Source organism: Cervus canadensis, chromosome 13, assembly GCF_019320065.1.
Source record: "Cervus canadensis isolate Bull #8, Minnesota chromosome 13, ASM1932006v1, whole genome shotgun sequence".
Lineage (NCBI taxonomy): Eukaryota > Metazoa > Chordata > Mammalia > Artiodactyla > Cervidae > Cervus > Cervus canadensis.
This window is the reverse complement of record NC_057398.1, coordinates 49,365,858-49,386,593: the sequence shown is the minus strand read 5'-3', so window position 1 is coordinate 49,386,593 and position 20,736 is coordinate 49,365,858. Positions and strand designations below refer to the sequence as shown.

The 20,736-nt window shown below is 50.1% G+C and overlaps 1 protein-coding gene across 2 annotated transcripts in view; it reads right to left on the bottom strand.

The window, feature by feature from the left end:
- Nucleotides 1-15,919: 15,919 nt before the first annotated feature.
- Nucleotides 15,920-20,736, bottom strand: part of ITPKB (inositol-trisphosphate 3-kinase B) — a 104,091-nt gene continuing 99,274 nt past the window's right edge. For both annotated transcript variants that reach the window (XM_043484549.1, XM_043484550.1), the window contains exons 7-8: nucleotides 19,996-20,067; nucleotides 15,920-19,163 (exon numbers count right to left, since the gene is read on the bottom strand). In XM_043484549.1, coding sequence (XP_043340484.1) covers nucleotides 18,948-19,163; nucleotides 19,996-20,067 — 288 coding nt within the window. In that variant the 3' untranslated portion in view covers nucleotides 15,920-18,947. The remainder of the gene's footprint in view (nucleotides 19,164-19,995; nucleotides 20,068-20,736) is intronic.

Sequence of the window (20,736 nt, the reverse complement as noted above, 5' to 3'; positions counted from 1 at the left end):
GGAGTCATGAGGATGAAGCAAGACATCAGCAACAAGGGGAAGAGCAGAGATGAGAGAGGGAGGGAGGGTGTCACCTCCATCACCCCCAGGCAGCAGCAGCCCTGCCCACAGTACAGTTTAATTGCCTGAGCCATCTGTGAGCTCCTCACAGATGAGGAGTGTGAGATCCTCCCCCTCCCCCTCCCCGACTCCTTGCATTTTTTTCCTTTCTTCCTTTCCATAAACTGGTTCAAGTTGAAGTTCTCTAACAAGAAAAAAACCCTAAGTAAATATTTGTTCCCAAAGCCTCGTGTGACTCATCCTGTCCTCACTGATCTTCCCACCCATGAAGAGCCACCATCTACCGAGCTTCTACAACGTGTCACACACAGACAAAATCCTTATGTATGTCACACGTTCACACACACACACGTGAGCCCACACCAGGCCTGAGCACACGTGTGGTTGCTTCCTACTTGTGACAAATGGTGTGTCTAGCTCTTTCATGTTTCAGGTTTTCATCTCTCCCAGCCCCGTCCTCCCAGCCCCTGACCCTGCCTTATCTCAACAGTGACAGAGAACGGTCTTTAGAAGAAAAAAATGTAGGTGTATATATGCACATGATTTTAATGAAAACTTTTTCGTGTCAATAAAAAGTTCCAGGGAATTCCCTGGTGGCCCAATGGTTAGGGATTGGAAATTTCACTACTAGGATTCATGTTCAAGCCCTGGTCAGGGAGCTAAGATCCTGCAAAAATTGAGGTGCTGCCAAATCAGTCAACAAACAAAAATTAAAAGTTCCAGAAAAGGTTAACATACATGCAGAAAACCCCTTTCTCTTCCCACCTAGAAAAGATTGTAAGTGTGGCCCCTCTGGGTGGGTGCAGGGCCTTTGAGGATGTGACGAGGCACCAAAAGCATGCTGGGAGTTGCTATCTGGCTAGCAAGAGGCCAGTTAAGGAATAAGAAACTAAGGCTGAAGGCTCAGGACTTAGGTCTAATTTCCTCCTTATTAGCCCTTCTGAAAACTGAGCACAGAGGTTAGTTTTCCAAAGTCCCTGGGAATTCTCTGCAATTGCAGACCCTCAGCTAGTATCATGCCATCCAGCCCCACTAAACTCTCCACAAAGCAAAGCCAGTGGCCCAAGTCACTTCACAGAGGGAACTAGGTTTCTCAGACATGACACTCTCCCCCAAAAATAGCACCAGCTCCAATAATAGTTTTATTTCCCGCATGCCATCTCTGGCCCTGTTCCAGGGAAATTTCTTTGCATGGGGAAGGTGGAATTAGAAGCAGCAAGTTGCTAATTGACATGAGGCACACCTGCATATTGGCCCCCTCTTCCCACCTCCCACCTTCTACCTAAAAAGGGAAATATTCTGTGCCAAAGATCCTGTCAGAACCCAGTACAGAAGCAAAGTTTGTGTCCATTGGCTTCCTGCCCATCTGAAGTGCTGGATACTAGCCATGAAAATAAGAACAAACCAATAGGCCTAGGGGCTCAAAGAATTTCATTTGGACAGGAAAGAATCGAGACAGAAAGACAGCGAACACATGGAAGAAGGTCAACAGCCAAGCATCAGGAAGCGGTGGTGGCCTGACTTCAGAGAAAGTAGTAACCTACAAGCTCTGTTCTCTCTTTGTCGTGAGACCCAAGAGGCATTGTTTGCTGTGGCCATACGGCAGCCCTGAGTCATGAGGCCCCAAGTCACTTGGAGGTGAACCTGGGAACTTCTAAGGGAGTCACACTTTGTACATGTAGGGAGCGCTGTGTGTGCCAAGGACCAAAAAAGAAGCTCATTGGCCTCGCCTGCTGCCTTGGCCTCGAGGTCTCAGCCTGGGAATGGGTCTGGCCTGCCCCGAGCACCCAGTTGGAATGATCTAATTCTCTGCTGACAATAGTGTGGTTTGAGTGGTGAAAGTCAAGACCATCCCATTCAGTATTCCCTGGTGGCACAGTAGATAAAAATGTGCCTGCCAATGCAAGGGACACGGGTTTGATCCCTGGTCCAGGAAGATTCCACATGCCTTGGAGCAGCTAAGCCCATGAGCCACAACTACTTAGCCTGCGTGCTGCAATTACTGAAGCTCACTCGCCTAGAGCCTGTGCTCCATAACAAGAGAAGACACCCCAGTGAGAAGCCTGCACACTGCCATGAAGAGTATCCCCTGCTCACTACAACTGGAGAAAGCCCGATGAAAGTAACTAAGGCTCAGCACAACCAAAAATCAAATAAATGAAATTTTTTAAAAAGACCATCCTATTCAAAATCCACCTCCCCAGATTGCTTTCCAGATTGACTTCCTGTCAGTCACTCCATTATCACATCCTCCTCAGAACCCAGGCAGCCCAGTTGCTTTTGCAGGATGTAGAAAACTTGAACCTTTAAATGTATCTTTTTCAGTATAAGGCAGGTAACATAAAAGCATATTTGTTAGTTGAAAACCATGAATGTCAAGTGGCTCTTCATAAAATCTTAGAGTTGGGAAGGAGCTTGGAGGTCATGGTACCCAATTCCCTACCTCTTCTAAGAATTCCTGCCTCCCGTCTGCCAGATGATTGGTCAAGGGACTTTTATGTACATTCCTCTAATGACCAGGGACTCACTAGCTTGTTCCTCTGTGGGATGGAAAGAGTTGTTTGAGTCGTAACCTATTTCCCTGTAACTTCTCCCCATCAGTCCCAGTGGTCCCTCCAGAACTAAAGAATGAGGATGAGATGGGATGCAGGAGGTCCTCTCCCTCTTCAACGAGACAGGCAGCCCCTCAGTCATCTCAGGGTGTCTCTCTTGTCTCTATCTCCCCTTCTCTTCTCTTCTGTAGAGTGTATGCCTTAGGTCCTTTCAACCATCACCCATATGACCTGGATTTCTGGACATGCCCATGTTTTAGATAAGAAATTCTAGTTCCTCAAAAAATGTGTTTTGGGCTTCCCTGGTGGCTCAGTGGTAAAGAATTCTCCTGCCAATGCAGGATTCAGGATTTTGATCCCTGACCCAAGAAGATCCCACATACCTCGGAGCAAAAAAGTCTGTGGGCCACAACTATTGAGCCTGTGCTCTGGAGCCCAGGAGCCGCAACTTCTGAGCTCATGTGTCATAACTACTGAAACCTGCATGTCCTAGGGCCTGGGCTCCACAACAGAAGTCACTGCAGTGAGAATTTTGCTCACTGAAGCTAGAGGGTACCCCCGCTCGCTGCAACTAGTGAAACGCCCAAGAAGCAATGAAGATCCTGCACAGACCCCCAGAACCAAATAAATAAACTTATTTCTTTTAAATGTGTTTTGATTGTTGATGAGCATGTGGGGGGGGTGGGGCGGGGCGGTGTACGGATTGGGTACCTGCAGCTCTGTCCTTACAACTCACCTCACTGCCCAACACAGGTTTAGATTCACCCACAAAATAATGAGTCCCTGGCACCCACCTTGGCCTCCCTTCCTGAGTGATCGCAGCCCCAGTGCAAAGCAGGTGCAGGTCTAAGACCCGACACACGCCCCAACACCCCCAGCTCTGAGGAGCCTGAGTCTGCAGATGCTAGAACTTTCAGCCCTGCCACTTCTGGAATCTTCACTTTGTTCTCTCCTGGGTGAACTGGTCAAGAGAAGGAGCCTCTTCCACAGCCACTGTCGCCTGCCAGAGGCGGGTGAGAAAAGAGCGATGGTGGAGGAGGGGGATGACAGTCGGGAGGACTCCAGGTTGTCTCTGGAAGGCCCTGCTGCGGGAAAGCCCTCGGCTGTTTCACCAGAGAAGGGGCTCTAGTCAATCTAGTGCAGGGGGAGCCAGACACTGGGTGGGGAGAAGGGAGGAAGAAGTTTAAAAGAAAGAAGGGGCCCCAGAGAGAGAATTCACAGCCAGGGATTTTGCAGAGGAAATAGGGTAGGAGGGAGGGAGGGAATGTCCAGGATCCTATTCCTTTTTTTTTTTTAAACTGAGAAGCAAGTAAAAATGTTCCTTTCTAATAATCTGAAAGAGAAGACAGGTTGAGGTGTGAGTGAGGTGAGAAATCTGGGACTAAACTCCCTGAATTAGATTATCTCCGCTTCACAGGAGAGAAATGCTAGTACCTCCTTACCGGCTCCAAGATAATTCTGATGTCAAATCTAGAAAAGGAGCTTGAGGGGGGAAAATTGATGTATTCAGGCATTCATCGCAGACAGATAGGCCCAATTCTCAACTACAGAATTGTGTAGTATTTTAACAATTTAAACGTAATTCATTTAAATAAATAAAAGAAGGAGGCATATACAAAACAAACAAAACCCCCAAATGTTCTTCTCTCCTGTCTCTGATTGGGGTAACGCAGTGGGAAAGAGCAGGACCCATGAGCTACTAACTCGCTGGGTAAGCCGATGCCTGTCTGTGACGTCTCTGAGTATTGGTGTGTCTTTTAGGCGTACCACCCAGAGAAGCAGAACCAGTGGGACACATAGGTAGCAAGGAATTGGTTCAGGCAATTGTGGCAAATCCCATAATTTCGGGGCAGGCTACCAGGAAGGACAGGCTAGAACTCTTGGGCATGAGCAGAAACTCCCAGGCACAGGTGACGTTTCTTTCCTGGAGTCTCAGATCTGCTTCTTCGGCCTGTCAACTGATTGAAACTGGCCCTCCCAGGTTATCCCTGGAGAAGCACATGGCAACCCACTCCAGTATTCTTGCCTGGAGAATCCCCGGGCACAGAAGAGACTGGCGGGCTACAGTCCACGGGGTGACAGGGTCAGATACGACTGAGGCAACTTGGCACACACCCAGGTTATCGAGGATAGTCTTACTTACCCTAAAGTTAACTGATGATGGACTTTAAACACATCTATAAAATACCTTCACAGAAACATGAGGTGGACTCACAGAATATGGTTTCTGTAATTAATAACCATGTTTAAGGATAAATGAAATAACATGTGCACAATACCTAGAACAGAGCTGATATAGAGCAGGCACAAAAAAGAATGTAGAAGGAGTTAGTGCAAGACACTAACAGTGACACTGGGTGATTTATTTATGTTTCAGGTGTTTTTTATTCATAAGGGAGATCAATTAATTTTTCATTCAGGTTTTTTGAGAAGTAACTTACATAATTCACCCTTTATAGCAAATAATTCTATATACAAGCCTATGTACAGTTTGTCAAACACATACAGTTGTACAGTTTTTACATTTCCAGGATGTTATATCACGAGAGTCACGTGTGCCTGCTACATTCCTTGTCGTGTCCGACTCTTTGTGACCCCAAGGGCTGTAGTCACCAGGCTCCTCTCTCCATGGGGATTCTCCAGGCAAGAATACTGGAGTGGGTTGCCATGTGCTCCTCTAGGGGATCTTCCCAAACCAGGGATTGAACCCACATCTTTTATGTCTCCTGCATTGGCAGATGTGTTCTTTACCATTAGAGCAACTTGGGAAGTTCATATATAATTATAACTAGAATCATGGTTGCTTTCACTTAGCATAATGCATTTCTTTTTTTTTTAAAGTATTGAATCTGTTACAATATTGCTTCTGGTGTGTTTTTTTTTTTTTTTAATATTTTGGCTTTTTCATCCTGAGGCATGGAAGATCTCAGCTCCCCAACAAGAGATCAAATCCACACCCCCTGCATTGCAAAGCAAAGCCTTAGCCCCTAGACTGCCAGGGAAATCCCAGCACGATGCATTTCTGCTTTATCCACGTTGTTGCCTGCACCAGTACTTTGTTCCTGTTCACTGCTGAGTAGTATCCCACTGTAAGGATAACCACATTTTTCACGTATTCACAAATTGAAGGAGATTTGCACAGTTTTCAGGTTTTCATGATAATGAATAAAGCTGTTATACACATTTGAGAATGTTTTTATGTGAATATAAGATGTTCATTTCTTGTGGGTAGATACCTAGGATTGTGGAATTGTTGGATTGTACCATAAGCATATGTTTAAAAAAAAAATAAGCATATGTTTAATTTCTTTTTTTTTTTGCATATGTTTAATTTCATATGAAGTTGTCTTCAACTTTACTGTTTTCTAGAGTTACCATGTTATTCTCTTCAGCAGTGAGTCGGAGTCCCCCTTGCTCTGTATCCTCACCAGCACTTGCTATCATAGTTTTTTTTTTTTTAAGCCTATCATTCTAATACATTAGTAGTAGCAGCTCACTGTGGTTTTAATTTGCATTTTCCTTATGACTAATGATGTTGAGTATCTTTTATGTGCTTATTCCCTGTCTTATTTTGTGAGATGTCTGTTCAGATGTTTTGCCCATTTAGTGGAAGGTTGTTTTCTTACTGGTGAGTTTCAAGAGTTTCTGATATTTATCAATGGATAAATGGACAAAGAAAACATGGAATATACATGCAGTGGAATAGTATTCAGTCTGAAAAAGTAGGAAATCCTGTCATGTGCTATAACATGAATGAAACTTGAGTACATTTTGCTAAGTAAAATAAGCCAGTCACAGACTGACAAATACTGCAAGATTCCACTTACACGTGGTATCTTAAGTAGTCAGACTCACAGAAGCAGAGCACAGAACGGTGGTTACAAAGGGCTGTATGGAGAAGGAAATGGGAATTGTTTGGTGAATATAGAGGTTCAGTCACGCAAGATGAAAAACTTCTAGAGTTTGTTGTACAACAATGTGCATAGAGTTAACAACAGTAAAATGTAACATTTAAAATTTCATTAAGAGGGTAGATTTCATGTTATGTGGCTTTTTTACCACAATTGAAAAAACATGTTTGGATATAGTGGTTGCATCCTTTGTCAGATATGTGTTTTGCAAATATTTTTTCTCAACTTGTGGCTTGTTTTTTCATTTTCTTAACCAAGTTGTTAAAATAGCAGAAGCTTTACATTTTAGTGAAGTCCAATTTATCGTATTTTTCTTTTATGGTGACATATCCAAGAAAATCTCTGCCTAACCTTAAATCACAAAGATATTATCCCGTATTTTCTTCTGGAAGTTTTATAACTTTAGGTTTTACTTGAGTTCAGTTTACATGAGTTAATTTTTGTATGTGATGCAAAATTTGAGTCAAAGTTTAGTTTATTTTGTACATGGATTTCCAATTGTTCCAGCACCTTTTGTTTAAAACACTGTCCCTTCTTCATGGAATTACTTTTGCATTTTTTGTTGAAAAAGAATTCGTGACATGTGTATAGATCTCTTTCTGAACTCGTGTCCTATTGCGTTGTGTCAATTCCTTTTTGTCTGTTTTTAATTGAAGTATAGTTGATTTACAATGTTGTGTTAATTTCTGCTATACATTCATATATACATACATAGATATATACATATATATATATATATATATACAGCTTCCCAGGTGGTGCTAGTAGTAAAGAACCTGCCGGTCAATGCAGGAGACATAAGAGATGCAGGTTCTATCCCTAAGTCGAGAAGATCCCCTGGAGGAGGGCCTGGCAACCCACTCCAGTATTCTTGCCTGGAGTATCCCATGGACAGAGGAGCCTGGTGGGCTGCAGTCCATAGGGATGCAAAGAGTCCGACACGACTGAGGTGAGTGTGTATATATATGTACACTCTTTAAAATGCTTTTACATTCTGGTTTACCAGAGGCTATTAAATATAGTTTCCTGTGCTGTACAGTAGGATCTTGTTGTTTATCCATTTTAAACTTGATAGTTTGCATCTACTAATCTCAAATTCCCAGTTCATTTCGCTCACACCCACCCCCATCCCCGTGGCAACCACAACCCTGTTCTATATGTCTGTGAGTCTGTTTCTGTTTCATAGATAGGTTCATTTGCGTCATATGCATTGGGAAGGGTTCATTTAGCCTGGCCCCACAATGACATGGAAGGCATTTGCAGTCTTTGGCTGTCCTGGATTGAATTTTCCTGTGCCAGTGTGATCGGACATATGGGCTATGGCATCTGTAAATAAATATCTGGACAGTTTTGCTCAGTCAGCGGATATGTGCTTTAAAAAGTTGAGACTGTTTACTGCCAAATTGTCCTCTATAAAAGTAGTCTTGCTTTTTATGAGCTCATTTATGAACTAATATATTATTCATTGCTGATCCTTATAATTAATATTAGCATTTCATGAGCATTTACAAATAGTTAGATTTTTTTCTTTATAAATAGATTTTGCCAAGGATTGAGAGCTCCATGACTAGCAAGTTCCTGTCCCCTGCCTAGCCTAAGATCCTGCAGGCACTTTCAGGGCTCCTGGGGGCCCCTGGTCTTGTCTGGCCGTCTGGGTACATGCTTTGTGGTAGGCTTTCTAAGTTTCCTTTTTCTATTCATGCAAGATTTCTCATTCTGCCTCTATGTGCCAGGCTCTGGGCTGGAGCTGAGGACCCCAGGATAACAAGGACTCAGGCTCTCCCACAAGTGAACAAATACAACAGTGTGTGATAAGCGCCCAAAGAGCAGGGCTCGGGGGCTCGGAAGGGGGCACCCACCCCTGCCGGGAGGGTTGTGGACACTTTGGTTTCAGAGGTAGTGACTAAAAACAAAACACATTGTCGTTCATTCGTTAAGTTGTGTCCAATTCTTTGCGACCCCAAAATACATACACATGTACCTATTTCTGATTATGAAAGCAAATTATGTCTGCTGGGAAATTTTTGATTAAACTGAAAACTGTAAGGAAGGAAATACAAAACACTCACGATCCCATCACTCATAAAAAGCACTGTGAGTAATCTGAGGTTTTCCTTTTAACTCTAAAACTCTGGTCAAATAGCATATACAATTCTGAATTCTGCTTTTGTCACTTAACACGATATTGTGAACGTTCTCCCCGCTCCAGCCTCCCTGGGGAAGCCCACAGTCTATTCTCATGACTCCAGAAGCCCGTTCCTCACCCAGGCCTGCTCTTGAACTCCAGGCCCGTGGGCCCAGCTGCCGGCCAACGGCTCCACCTGCATACGTCGCCCAGTTACCTCTGCCTCAAGTCATCCAAACTAAACTCACCATCTCCCCTCCTCACCCACCCCCATCCTGCTTCTCCTCCTGCCTTTCCCCTGAGGCCTTTCCCCTGCCCCAGTCTACCAGCTGGTCACCCTTGGGCACCCAGGCCCAGCCCTCCCGCAGCCAGGTGTGAGGGGCACCCAAACTACGCCTCTCACATTTCTTCAGTCCATGGTCTCCACCTCTTTTCAGGACCCTCTGGCTTATCCTAACCTCCTATTGAGTTCCCTCACCTCGTCTGTCCCCTCCACTCACCCCCAAGGCACAGGCAGCCAGAGCTATCTACCACTACAAGTGTGATCTCATTACGTCCTGGCATAAAAGCCTCTGGTCGGTGGGAGAAAGCCCACACACCGCACCAGAGGTGTGCCTGGGCCCTGCCCTTCTCGTGTTCCCCTCGTGTGCCCCCCACCCCCACCCCCGGCTCCACACAGACCCTCTGCTCCCGCCGCCTGGAGTGACAGCTGACCCGTGTCCTCCTGTGTGCCTCGTGGCTCTGCAGGTTCTATTCCCTCTATCTGCCCCCAAGCCTTCCGGATAATTCCTACTAGGTCTGTCAACTGACCTTGGGTGGCACCTCCTCTGCAAACCTCTGTCCTGCGGCCTTCTTGCCACTCTCCTGGAGCAGGTACCCTCTCTGTGTGCCTGCAGAGCCCCATGTGCTCCCCTGCATGGCCCTCTTCACACTGCATTGCATGTGCCTGCTCACCTGCCCACCTCCATACCTCGCTTTACACCTGGCTCTGGTATTTTCTTGCTGTGTAATCTTGGTCAAATTATCTAGTTTCTCTTAAGCCTCAGTTTTCTAACTTAGACAACATGGGCAATAATACTAATAGTACCTCCCTCAGCTGGGTGTTGCAAGGATTAAGTGAGGTAATGTATATACCGTGCTCACCATCATGCCCCCCAACCGGCCCCAGCAAACCCTCTGTAATGGCCACTGGTGATTCCTTCATCACTGCCATGGCCACTGTGTCCGCGTTAGTTGAAGACATAACTAGGCTGGAAGAATAATGAAAACAGTGAGAGACTTTATTTTCTTGGGCTCCAAAATCACTGCAGATGGTGACTGCAACCACGAAATTAAAAAATGCTTGCTCCTTGGAAGAAAAGCTATGACCAACCTAGACAGCGTATTAAAAAGCAGAGACATTACTTTGCCAACAAAAGTCCATCTATTCAGTGGCAGCTTCTTGTTCCATAGGGTTAAGGAAGACTTTGAGGAAATCAAAGTTGTTTGGAAAAATCCAGGTGTAGTTGCTTTGTATGTTGTGATGGGTAGAAGGGATGAAGTGAAGTGTGAATGCCCCTCACACCCTCCATCTTGCCTCAGGCTATGAATAGGGCCCAGTACAGGGGCTACTTTGTTTTCTACTCCCTCCCCCCAATATAAAAAATATATATATTAAAAAAAAAAGTCCATCTAGGCAAAGCTATGGTTTTTCCAGTAGTCATGCATGGATATGAGAGTTGGACCATAAAGAAAGCTGAGCGCCGAAGAATTGATGCTTTTGAACTGTGGTGTTGGAGGAGACTCTTGAGAGGCCCTTGGACTGCAAGGAGATCCAACCAGTCCATCCTAAAGGAGGTCAGTCCTGGGTGTTCATTGGAAGGACTGATGTTGAAGCTGAAACTCCAATACTTTGGCCACCTGATGCGAAGAGCTGACTCATTGGAAAAGACTCTGATGCTGGGAAAGATTGAAAGCAGGAGGCGAAGGGGACAACAGAGGATGAGATGGTTGTATGGCATCACTGACTCAATGGACATGAGTTTGAGCAAGCTCCGGGAGTTGATAATGGATGGGGAAGCCTGGCGCGCTGCAGTCCATGGGGTCACAAAGAGCTCAGCATGACTGAGCAACTGAACTGAACTAAGGCTGGAAGAAGCCATGAAAGGAAGGGAACTTTCTCTTCTCCAGGGCATTCCTGGAGGACAGGAGAGGAAGGAGGCTCGCTGAGCAGCTGGGCTCCCAGACCTGTAGGTTAAGTGAACTCCCATCATCTCCATTTCTTCCTGTACATTGTAATGCACATATCTGTCCAGAAGGGGGCACCCTCCCCTGACTGCTCTCTACTTCAGGAGACTCTGTAGGCTGCAGTCTTGATTTCACTCCAGCACGTGTTCTCTAAAGCATGACTAAACTTGGGCATTTTCACCCATTGAAATAAAACAGGGCTGCTGTCAACAGCAAATTGTCTCAGTAAGATACTGCCTGTCCATGATTTGCAGAAACTATTTTTAAAATAACCCAAATACATGTTGCCACATTGCAAACCACAGAAATTAGCATTGCATGCCCAGTCACTACCCCTCAAGCTGCTTTATTCATTCACGAGTTTGGAAGGTTCGGGACTGGAAGGTGGAGTTGGAAATAGCCCCAGATGTTAGGTAGCACAGGGGCTCTGTTATGGATTGAATGTTTGTGTGTTCCCACCCCCCACACCCCCTCTGACAGCACCCCCACCCCACCCCATTTATATGCTGAAGCCCTAACCCCCACTGTGACTGTATTTGGAAATGGGGCCTGTGAGGACCTGATAAAGGTTATGTGAGGTCATAATGGTGGGGACCTCATCAGATAGGGTTGGTGCCTTTAGAAGACGAGAAAGAGACACAAGAGCTGACTCCTCCCCACCCGCTGCTCGGGTGGGGACACAGAGAGAAGGCAGCTGTCTGCAAGCCAGGAAGAGAGCTCACCCCAGAAACCAGTCCCTGCCAGACCTTCATCCAGGACTTCCAGAACTTGGATAAACTCCTGTTGTTGAAGGTGCCCAGTGTATGGCTTTGGGTTATGTTTTGAGATAGGCACCTACGCAGGGAAGCCCTTCCCTTTCTTATGTTATCATTGTTGTTGGTATTATATCAAGCTAGTTATTTTCTCATTAGAAAAAGATAACCTCAAGCCCTCACCTTTTGCTAAAGTGTGAAAGCCCTCTTCTCACTCAGCACTTTCCACTCCCTCCCTGATTTCTCGGCTGAATATATCATCTCAGGCCTCCATGTGTCACGCTGAAGCCAGGAGCGGGCCAAAGCCATCACAGTAAAGAGAAAAAAATGACACATGAGCGGTGTCCTGGTGTTTTCAAAAGTTAGGATGCATTTTCTGTTTTTCTGCGGAAAGACCCCCTGTGAGCCAGCACATGCCCTTGGCCCTGCACAGGCTGCTGGGGTGGGGTGGGCCGAGCAGTGATGTCATGGTGCTGCGTAGGCTGCACTTCCCTGAAGGGTCACTTCGAGTCTAGAACAAACAGTGCTTCATCAGACAGCTCCTGATCCAGGGTCCCCCCGCCAACCCCTCAAGGCTGGCTGGAGACCAGGTGCAGCCTCTTGGTCTTGGGGGCTCTGCAGCTCAGCACCCACCCCCTAGGAGAAGCCATGCTTGGGATGAACATCCTCAGGGCCTGGTCAGGTTTATAGTCACCGAAACCAGGACTCACGGCTTGACAACAAGCCATCCCAGCAATCCTGTGATGCAGCCAGTGTGGGGACAAACGTGGCTGCTTGGGAGGCTCAGTCATGTAGGGTCATGGAAAGATCTAGAGCTTTGGTTCAAAGGCTGATTCAACTGCATGACCGTAGGTAAGTTATCCACCCTCTCTGTGCCTCTTGTGTACAAAATGGGGTTAACAAAGCCCATTTTGTGAAGTTTTTATAAGTTTTTATGTAGCCTTAAGTCACCTGATATGGTGCCTGACAGGTAGCAATTTTTCACCACAAGCGTTGGAGGACATTTTGGTGAAGGGCCAGATAGTAAATATTTTAGGTTTTGCAGCTGTTCAGTCTCTGGCAACTACTCAACTCTGCTGTTTGGTACGAAAGCAGCCATATGCAGTACATGAAGAAATGGGCATGGCTGTTTCCCATTAAGCTCTGCTTAGAGACAGATGGGCTGCAGTTCTAAGATGACGCCTGTTTAGAACGTCGCCTGGTTAAATGAGAGGATGGAGGGGATACAGAGGCCGGGCAAGTCTCCCATGCAGAGACGTCCTTGCAGTGAGGGGAGGGGTGGGATACATGTCCATGATGTATTGTTGGGAAGGGCAATTACAATGCAAGAGTTCTTAAGCCAGGGCCCACATACTATCTGGGAATTTTTCAAGGGGCTTTGTGGAGTGTCTAGAAGTCCCTGCATTCATATATAAATTTGTCTGTGCGTTTGCTTATGGACATTTTTCTGAGAAAAGGGTCCATAGCTCCCTCTAGATCAGGAGTCCCTAACCTCTGGGCCATAGACCCTTACCTCCTGTTAGATCAGTGTCGGCATTAGATTAAAGTGCACAATAAACGCAACGCACTTGAATCATCCTGAAACACCACCCCCAAAGTCCAACCGCACCCCAAGTCCCTGGAAAAATTGTCTCCCACAAAAACTGGTCCCTGGTGCTAAAAACGTTAAGAGTCCACTGCTCTAGATTATCTCAGGCATCCATGATCCTCAAAAGGTGAAAAGCCACTGTGTTAAGCCACATGAGTCCCCTGATTTCAGTGGCATTCTTGGGGAGACCCCAGGGCCATGTCAGATGTGGGAAGAGAGGTCCCTTGGCTAAGCAGGCCACATCTGCTTAGGGGGCAGGTAGGGCGTTCCCTGTACCTTCTGCCCACACCCACCAAGGACTTCCCCTAACCGCTGGGCCTCATCTCAAGGAGGTGTCCTGCTGGCCCCTGGGGCAGAGACAGCTTCCATGTTGTCCAGACAGCTGAAAACTCTCCAGCCGGTCCTCTGTAGACTCTCAGAGAGCTCTGTTCTTTTCAACCTCTCTCGCCTCCCCAGACCTAGAACACCTGCAGGGCAGTTTGACGTGTCCAGCTTCCTGCCCAGCTGGGTGTGGGGGTAAGTCCCTCAGCCAGGGAAATGCAAGAGAAAGAAGAGAAGACTATCAGACGGGAGCTGCCCTGCTGGTGTTTATGGAAGAAAAGCTCCTCACCAGACTTAGTTCCCACAGCACCCCAGAAACTGGAGCAACCCAGCAAGTCCTGTGTTGCCCCCCACAGTCCAGGAGCCACAACGCCCCCTGGCCCCCACTCCTACACAGCGTTGACCCAGCACGGGCACCTGTGCTCAGGTTATTGAAGGAGCTGGAGTGTCACTCCAGAGATGCACACGGATAACCAGTGGGAATGTCCATTCCTCCCTGCCTCCTAGGACCGACCCCTGACCCTAACATGAAGGCCTCTGTAAGCTTCCCTCCTGTTCACGTTGCCCTCATTCCTGCCTCAATTACTCCACCCCCACCTTTGCCCTCAGGGACTACTCTTCCCAATGAAGTGTTAGCACATCAGCCTTTACCTTGGCGTCTGTGTTTCAGGGAAGCCAGCCAAGGCAGCTGGTATCACAAGTGGTTCTTGGAAGCGGCAGGGTGACTGACCTTCCAGTTCCCCACCACACAGGTCCCCGACAGCTGGTCCCCCTTAGGAAGCAGAACCTCAGGGTGGGGTGGTGATATCAGCTGCCCACCAGGCCATGTCTGTGCCCAGGGCTCTCCCACTTTGTTCCAGTGGAGTGCAGGTGGAAGGTGAGCAGGGGCAGGCCCCTGTGACTGGCCGAGGTACGTGAGCTGACTTAGTTCTGGAAGGGTCCACACTTACCCGCTGTGCCAAGGTCAAACCCTCCTGAGGCACTGGAGTGATCCCCGCCACCCCCCTGACGCCTCATCTTGTCTCCACCTATGAAGTGTATGGCCTGTAGGCAGCAAGGTCCCTGAGCTCCACTGGTTCACGTGCTGACTCTCCTTCCCCAGGGCAGGCAGGGTTTGACGGGCCACCTTGGCCACTGAAGTTTGTCTGAAGCAGGCAGAAAGACCCAAGATCCCATTAACTGAGTCAGAGGATGGCTATTCCCCATCCAGGGGCACATGTACCCTGGTGGTACCCATGCTCGTCTAAGAGTGTCCCCACGGCCTGGGGTCTGGTCCTTTCTCTGTGGCCCAAGCCTCTAGGGGACATGCAGGGTCCACTCCAAGTCAGCAGGATGAGGAGTGCAGAAGCTGAGAAGGCCTGGATGGTCCTGGTCCCCTGACTGCAGAGCTGGAGAGGAGCCCTGGTTGAGTGGGTGGCCCAGGTCCCAGGCAAAGGGTAGAGATAGCACCTCTGGTGGGTTGTAGCGATGTCTCCATCAGTCTATGCAGGAGACACAGGAGGCTGAGTAGGGAGACCAGGTGGACACAAAAGGCCAGGGTTTCACGGCCACAGGAGCTGCACATGGGTTGGGAGTGATCACAAAGTCTGGTGGGGGGAGGGGTGATGATGGTGAGGAGAGGGAGTGACACTCATCCGTCTCAGAAAGTGCTTGTTGAGGGCCTTCGTTGTTCTTTAGTCACTCAGTCGTGTCCGACTCTTTGCAACCCCATGGACTAGAGCCAGCCAGGCTCCTCTCTGTCCATGGGACTTCCCAGGCAAGAATACTGGAGTATTCTCCATGAGTTCCTCTACTGGGCAATTACTGGCAACGGCAAAATCTAGAGAAAGACACTGAGAACGGATGGCTGAAAGAGGCACAGACAAGAAGGCAGGAGAGGGTGGAGGCCAGGTAATCCATGCCAGTTGGGAGCAGCTCTTCTCCTGCCCAAGGAGGGGCATCTGTGTGCCCGACAGCCATGGTCACTGGGGGTGCTCAGGGACCCCATCAACATTGCCTGAGCACCTACCGTGTGTCTGGCCCTGCAAAACGTCATTAAAAGGTCAAGTCTCCGCTCTCGTAATGGAGGAGACAGACCCCAAGTCCTGTAGACGGTCTGGAGCACTGCGCAGCGTGCGGGAGATGAGTGTGGCTGGGGTACGCTTGCTTTAGCCAGGGGTTCAGAGACTTTTCCGAGGAGTTAACATGGGAGCCAAGAGCTAAAGGGTGGCATCTCTGCTGAGGTTCCCCGGGGAGCAAAGCCTGAGGAGGAGGTGTGTTTTCTGCTTCTTCGTCAGAATGAAGCCCCACTGGATCCTCCAACTTACAAAGCTGCCCTTGCCCCCGCCCCCAGACACCCCTCAAGGACGTGGGGAGGGAAGGACAGCACACACAACACCCAGCACCATGGTCTCCAGGGCCTTTATTCAGGAAGGTACAGAGCGTGTGAAGTCTGTGTGACAGGCACGGTGCGGGGGTCTGTAACAGCTCACTTTTCTCCAAAGGCGTGGCGAGGAGAGGGGTGCAGAGGGAAGGAGAACACCTGGGGGAGTCGTCTTCTCCAGAAAAAGGCACTGGCAGGGGGTGAGCACCTCGCCTCTTCCCAAGCAAGGGCCTGGGTTATATACACACGGGGGTTGACCAGACGCAGAGAAACTCAAAGCTAAATACAGCTAACGGTGGAAAGAGTCCATGGGGAGTGGGGAGGGGAGGGGGACGGTGGCCACGGCTACACCCAGGCTCTTTCCACTGGGTGGGAAAAGGCGCTCAGAAAGAAGGCAGAGCTTTAAGGAGAAGTAGCATCCAGCCTCTCAGACTTAGTGTTTTGTGCAATTGAAAAACCCACAAAATAAATATAACTTAAAAACCTCTTACATGACACTAAAAGCACATTTGGGACAAGCAGTTGAGAACCCCCCTCCACTGCTGAGCAGTGAACCCCAGGAGCCCCGGGGCCCCACGGGGCCACCCACTCACTTGTGTGCAGGTGTGCACACCTCACCCCTCCCTCCTGACGCCTGCAGGGCCAGGACCCAGGGGGTCCCCGCCTGGACCGGGCTGGCTGGGGGAGGTTTCCAGACTGCCTGAATCCCATTCCAGGATCCATCCATCCCACTTGGACAACGGAAGAGTGGGGGACAGCGGGGAGAATGGAGTGCGAGAGAGGAGGTGTGCAGGAGAACTAGCATGGGAAATACAAAACCCTCAAACCCCTAAGTAATACAATAACCCCACAGAGATACCACTTTCTACCTTTCACATATATACTTGTAACCCAAAGCAAAGAATTGCCAAGAGGAGGCCCTCTGGGGCACCTTTAATGAACAAATCACTTGTATATTAGCACGTTGTTTGCAAACAACTGGTGTCTGCTTAAAGTGCTCGGAAAGTTTGTTCTCTTCAATTGGCTAAGCTGGTCCCCTGTAATTTTTGTTCATGGCATTATTTTGCTTTAGCAAACTTTTTTTCTTAGATAGAATGAGGGTAACTCGGCCAGCCCCTAGTGGCGCTTTACATCTGAATTCATGACGTCCCAGGCCCCCCCGCCCCAGACAGTTGCAGCACAGACCCCCGGGGTCCCTTCTGACCCAGCTGACCACAGCTCCCAGACCCCAAGCTGACTTTGGCGCTTCTGCCTTCTAGGGTCACGTGGTGTCACGAGCTCTCCAGTGCTCAGCCAGGCGGGGGTGTGACCTTTAGCAAGTCAGCCCACACTGGAGCTCACTGCTGTTTTGAACAAGAGCCAGGAAGTTGAAAAGTGATTTCCTTTTTTAAAATCTGTACTTACACATCCTCGTGTGTCCCACCCTCCACCCCCACCAACTGTCACTCACCCAGGATGAAAAGGGAAATGTAAGTCATGCGGGCAAGTTGACAGTTCCCCCAGAGACCCTGGGGTGACAGGGGGCAGCCCAGGAAGCCCTCCCTCTGGACTGGTCCTCCAGGCACACACACCTGGGGACACATCCACTCCACATGTCCCCGGAGCATCTCCCTGCAGAGCAATGGGCCCAACCTCCTGCAGCACAGGTGAGCACCTGGGGCACAGCACCAAATGGCCACAGAGCTGGAGTTTTGTTCTTTAAAAGTCATGCGAGATCTACATCCTTCTCAATAATACATACCTACTTGCTTTACAACTAAAATAAGGCTTACAGCCCTAACCCTAACCCTATAAATCTTCAAGCAACCTAGAAACCCCAGGAAGAGATGCCTGGCACCTTCCACATATTCCGGAAGTTGCCCCCACCACATTTGGGAAATGGGTCTAAGCCCTCCAGGCTACTAAGAGTATTTCAGGGGGAAAATGATGCCAGTGAGCCAATATCCTGCTTCCTCCTTGCTCAGCACTGGCCCGAGGCTCTGCCCCCTAACTGCTGGGCAGTCTGGGTTTCAGGAGAGACCCGGGTGTGCATCAGGGGGACCAGCTGGCACTAGGAAGTGGGGAGGTGAGAGGACAGGAGAGGAGTGTCCTCTGCAGGTTCTTTCTCCCCTTGACGCTGCCTGGGCCCTGGCCCGCTGCCATCCAGCCCTCAGGACCTCTCAAAGTAAGGGGGGAAGTGGGAGGCACAGGTGGGAGGCACAGATGGAAGGCCCCGGGGGTCAGGGGACATCTCTGAAAGCTCAGGTTTGCAGAGTGTCCCCCTGAATTCATGCCAAGACCACAGAAGGAAGAACAAATCTCCTGCCTGCGCCCTCCCGGGAAGGTCAATGTCAGAGAGCACAGTCAAGTGGGATCTGGGACCTTTGGATCCTGGGTCTATCCCAGTGCTGGGGCGTTTCAATACCCAATGGGAGGGGTCCCTGCTTTGGCAGACCTACAAAGGCCACCAGGGTATCTCTGGGAGTCCCTCGGCTGATAAACAGAGCATCTTTTATTCACGGCCGACATTCTGTTCCCAGTAGTTTTGTGCCCCAAATACCAGAAAGCCTGGCAGCAGGTCGCCACGTCCAGAGAAACAGTGGACCCATCCCCAAAAGGGTAAGGCAGAAGCGGGCTACACCTAACAGTGCCATCACAGGCACCAGCCACCAGGGGGCAGCAGGCCCCCACAGGTAACGGGGCCCAGAGGCTGGGGGGCTCTTCTGCTAGGGTCCCCTCTGGAGCCAGGAACCCCATGGCTGCCTGAGCCTCCCTCCAGCTCTAGATCCTACTGGCCTCCCAGCAGGCAGCCAAGCCTGGGTTTGGGCATTTCTCTGCTAGTAGGAGACCCTACTGACAAAGAAAGTGGAAATCCCAGCTCCAAGCCCTTCAATAAGGAAGTAACTAGAAAATCTCATCTCTTCTACAAAGTGTCTTGTAGTGCCAATCGATCAGGAGGGTCAGTGCTGGGGCTTCCACCCAGCGGGGGAGTGAAGGGAAAATTCAGAAGGAGAAGGAAAGCAAGGGGGCAAAGAGGCCAGGGCGGTGGTGAGGCGGGGCGGAGGGTGGCCTCAGGCAAGCGGGGCACTGGGGCACATTTCCGTCAGGATGTCGATGAGGTTGTTCAGGCCGGAGAGGTAACCGTCCTCCCGGTTCCCTTCCTGCCACGGGACGTCGTGCTGCAGGGTCTGGCCCTCGGGCAGGGGCGTGGTCTTCCCGAAGTCGATCATCCACACCTTGGCCTGTTCCTTCTTGTCGTGGATGAAGAGGAGGGAGCTGCCAATGACCTGGAGGGGAGCCGGGAGATGAGGCCGGGAAGGGCCAGACCCCGCCCTGACCTCCCCCTGCTGCAGACCAGGCTAGGGAAAGCCGGAGACCTCAGTGTGAGGTGGGCAGAGCAGCACTCAGGTGAGGCCCAGAGCCCACGGCTCCATTCCCCCATTCTCTCCTGGGCAGCAGAGCCCAGGAGGGTGGCCATGCCCAGGGCAGAGTACACGGGATCCAGAACACGACCACCCAGTGTGAACAGAGCCAGGAAGGAATGTCCAGGGTGGCAGGCCCTGTGCGTGTGTGTGCATGTTCGCACGTGGGCCTGGGCTCCCCAGCAAGTCAGGGTCTTATGAGCCCCTCTGGGTACTGCTGTCAACCCCCAAATCCTCTCTCTCTCAGGCTCCTTGCGTGCTGCCCTCTGCCCTGCTCCGGAGTGGTACCCTGAGACCTGCCTGCCTTTCCTGAAGATCTCGGGGTGGTGGTGGAGGGCTACTTAGCTACTCCAGAGGCTCAGGGAGCCTCGGGTGTGGGAGACACAAGTCTGCCACAGCCACTCAGAACGGAGGAGCCCCCGTGGCCGGGAGGGAGAGGGAGGAGAGGGCGACGGGACCACAGCTCACAGTCCCTGTGGCCGTCCCGGGGAACCTGGCATATGGCTGCGGTGTGGTTCCTGCGTGGAGTGAGGGGCCTGACCCAGCTGCAGTCAGCCTAAGGACGGCCCCCGGGCTTCGGGAGCAGGTCTGCTGGCATGGGGGGCAGGCCCACAACTCAGGCAGGCGCACCCCGAGGTCATGGCCCACCACACAGAGCACAGGTCTCCGCCCCTGAGGACAAACGCCTGACACCTACCTCGTGGCACTTGAAGAAGGGAGAGATTTCCAGGGTGGCCCGGATGTCCTTCAGCCGGTCCCGGTAGGCAATCTGGGAACAGAAAGATGCCCAGATTTTTAAATATATCGGGGTGGGGGGTGGGTGGGGGGTGTGGTGGCTAGGTGTCATTTAGTCCGTTAAGAGTCGCTGATGTCAGCATGAGAGGGTCCTCACACTCTGATTATTTCAACCTCCTCATCTAGAAATGAAGAAACTGAGGCACCATGAGGGCAAGGCAGCTGGGCCCTGATCCCATGCTCCCTCTACTCCACACTGCCTCGTGACAGGAGGTGCCGGGGTGGAGGGGAGTCAGCTCCAGACGCCCCTCGCACAGGGGTTAAGTCTATTCTGGAATGCCAGCAGTGTGGAGGCAGCACCCAGAGAGCCCGGTTGCCATGGTGCGAACTTCCTGACACAAACTTAAGTGCCCTGAACTTTTGAAAAGAACAGCATAAAAGAGCCAAAGCCACAAATCCCTCTTCCAGTGGCTTCTCCGCAGAGCTGTGCTGGCCCTGGGGCGTCCACCCTCCTGGGGGGCTGCAAGGAGGGAAGCCCGTTGCACACAAGCACTTAGGGTCCCCTTGACGCCCATGTGGAGCAGCGCCAGCCTGGGGCTCAGCGCAAGCAATAAACCCCTCTTGTCCGGGCGTGGGCACTGTGCACTCTGTAGCAGCTCTGCTGAGCTGGGGCACCTGTCCCACGCCTGAAGCCTCAGCTCTT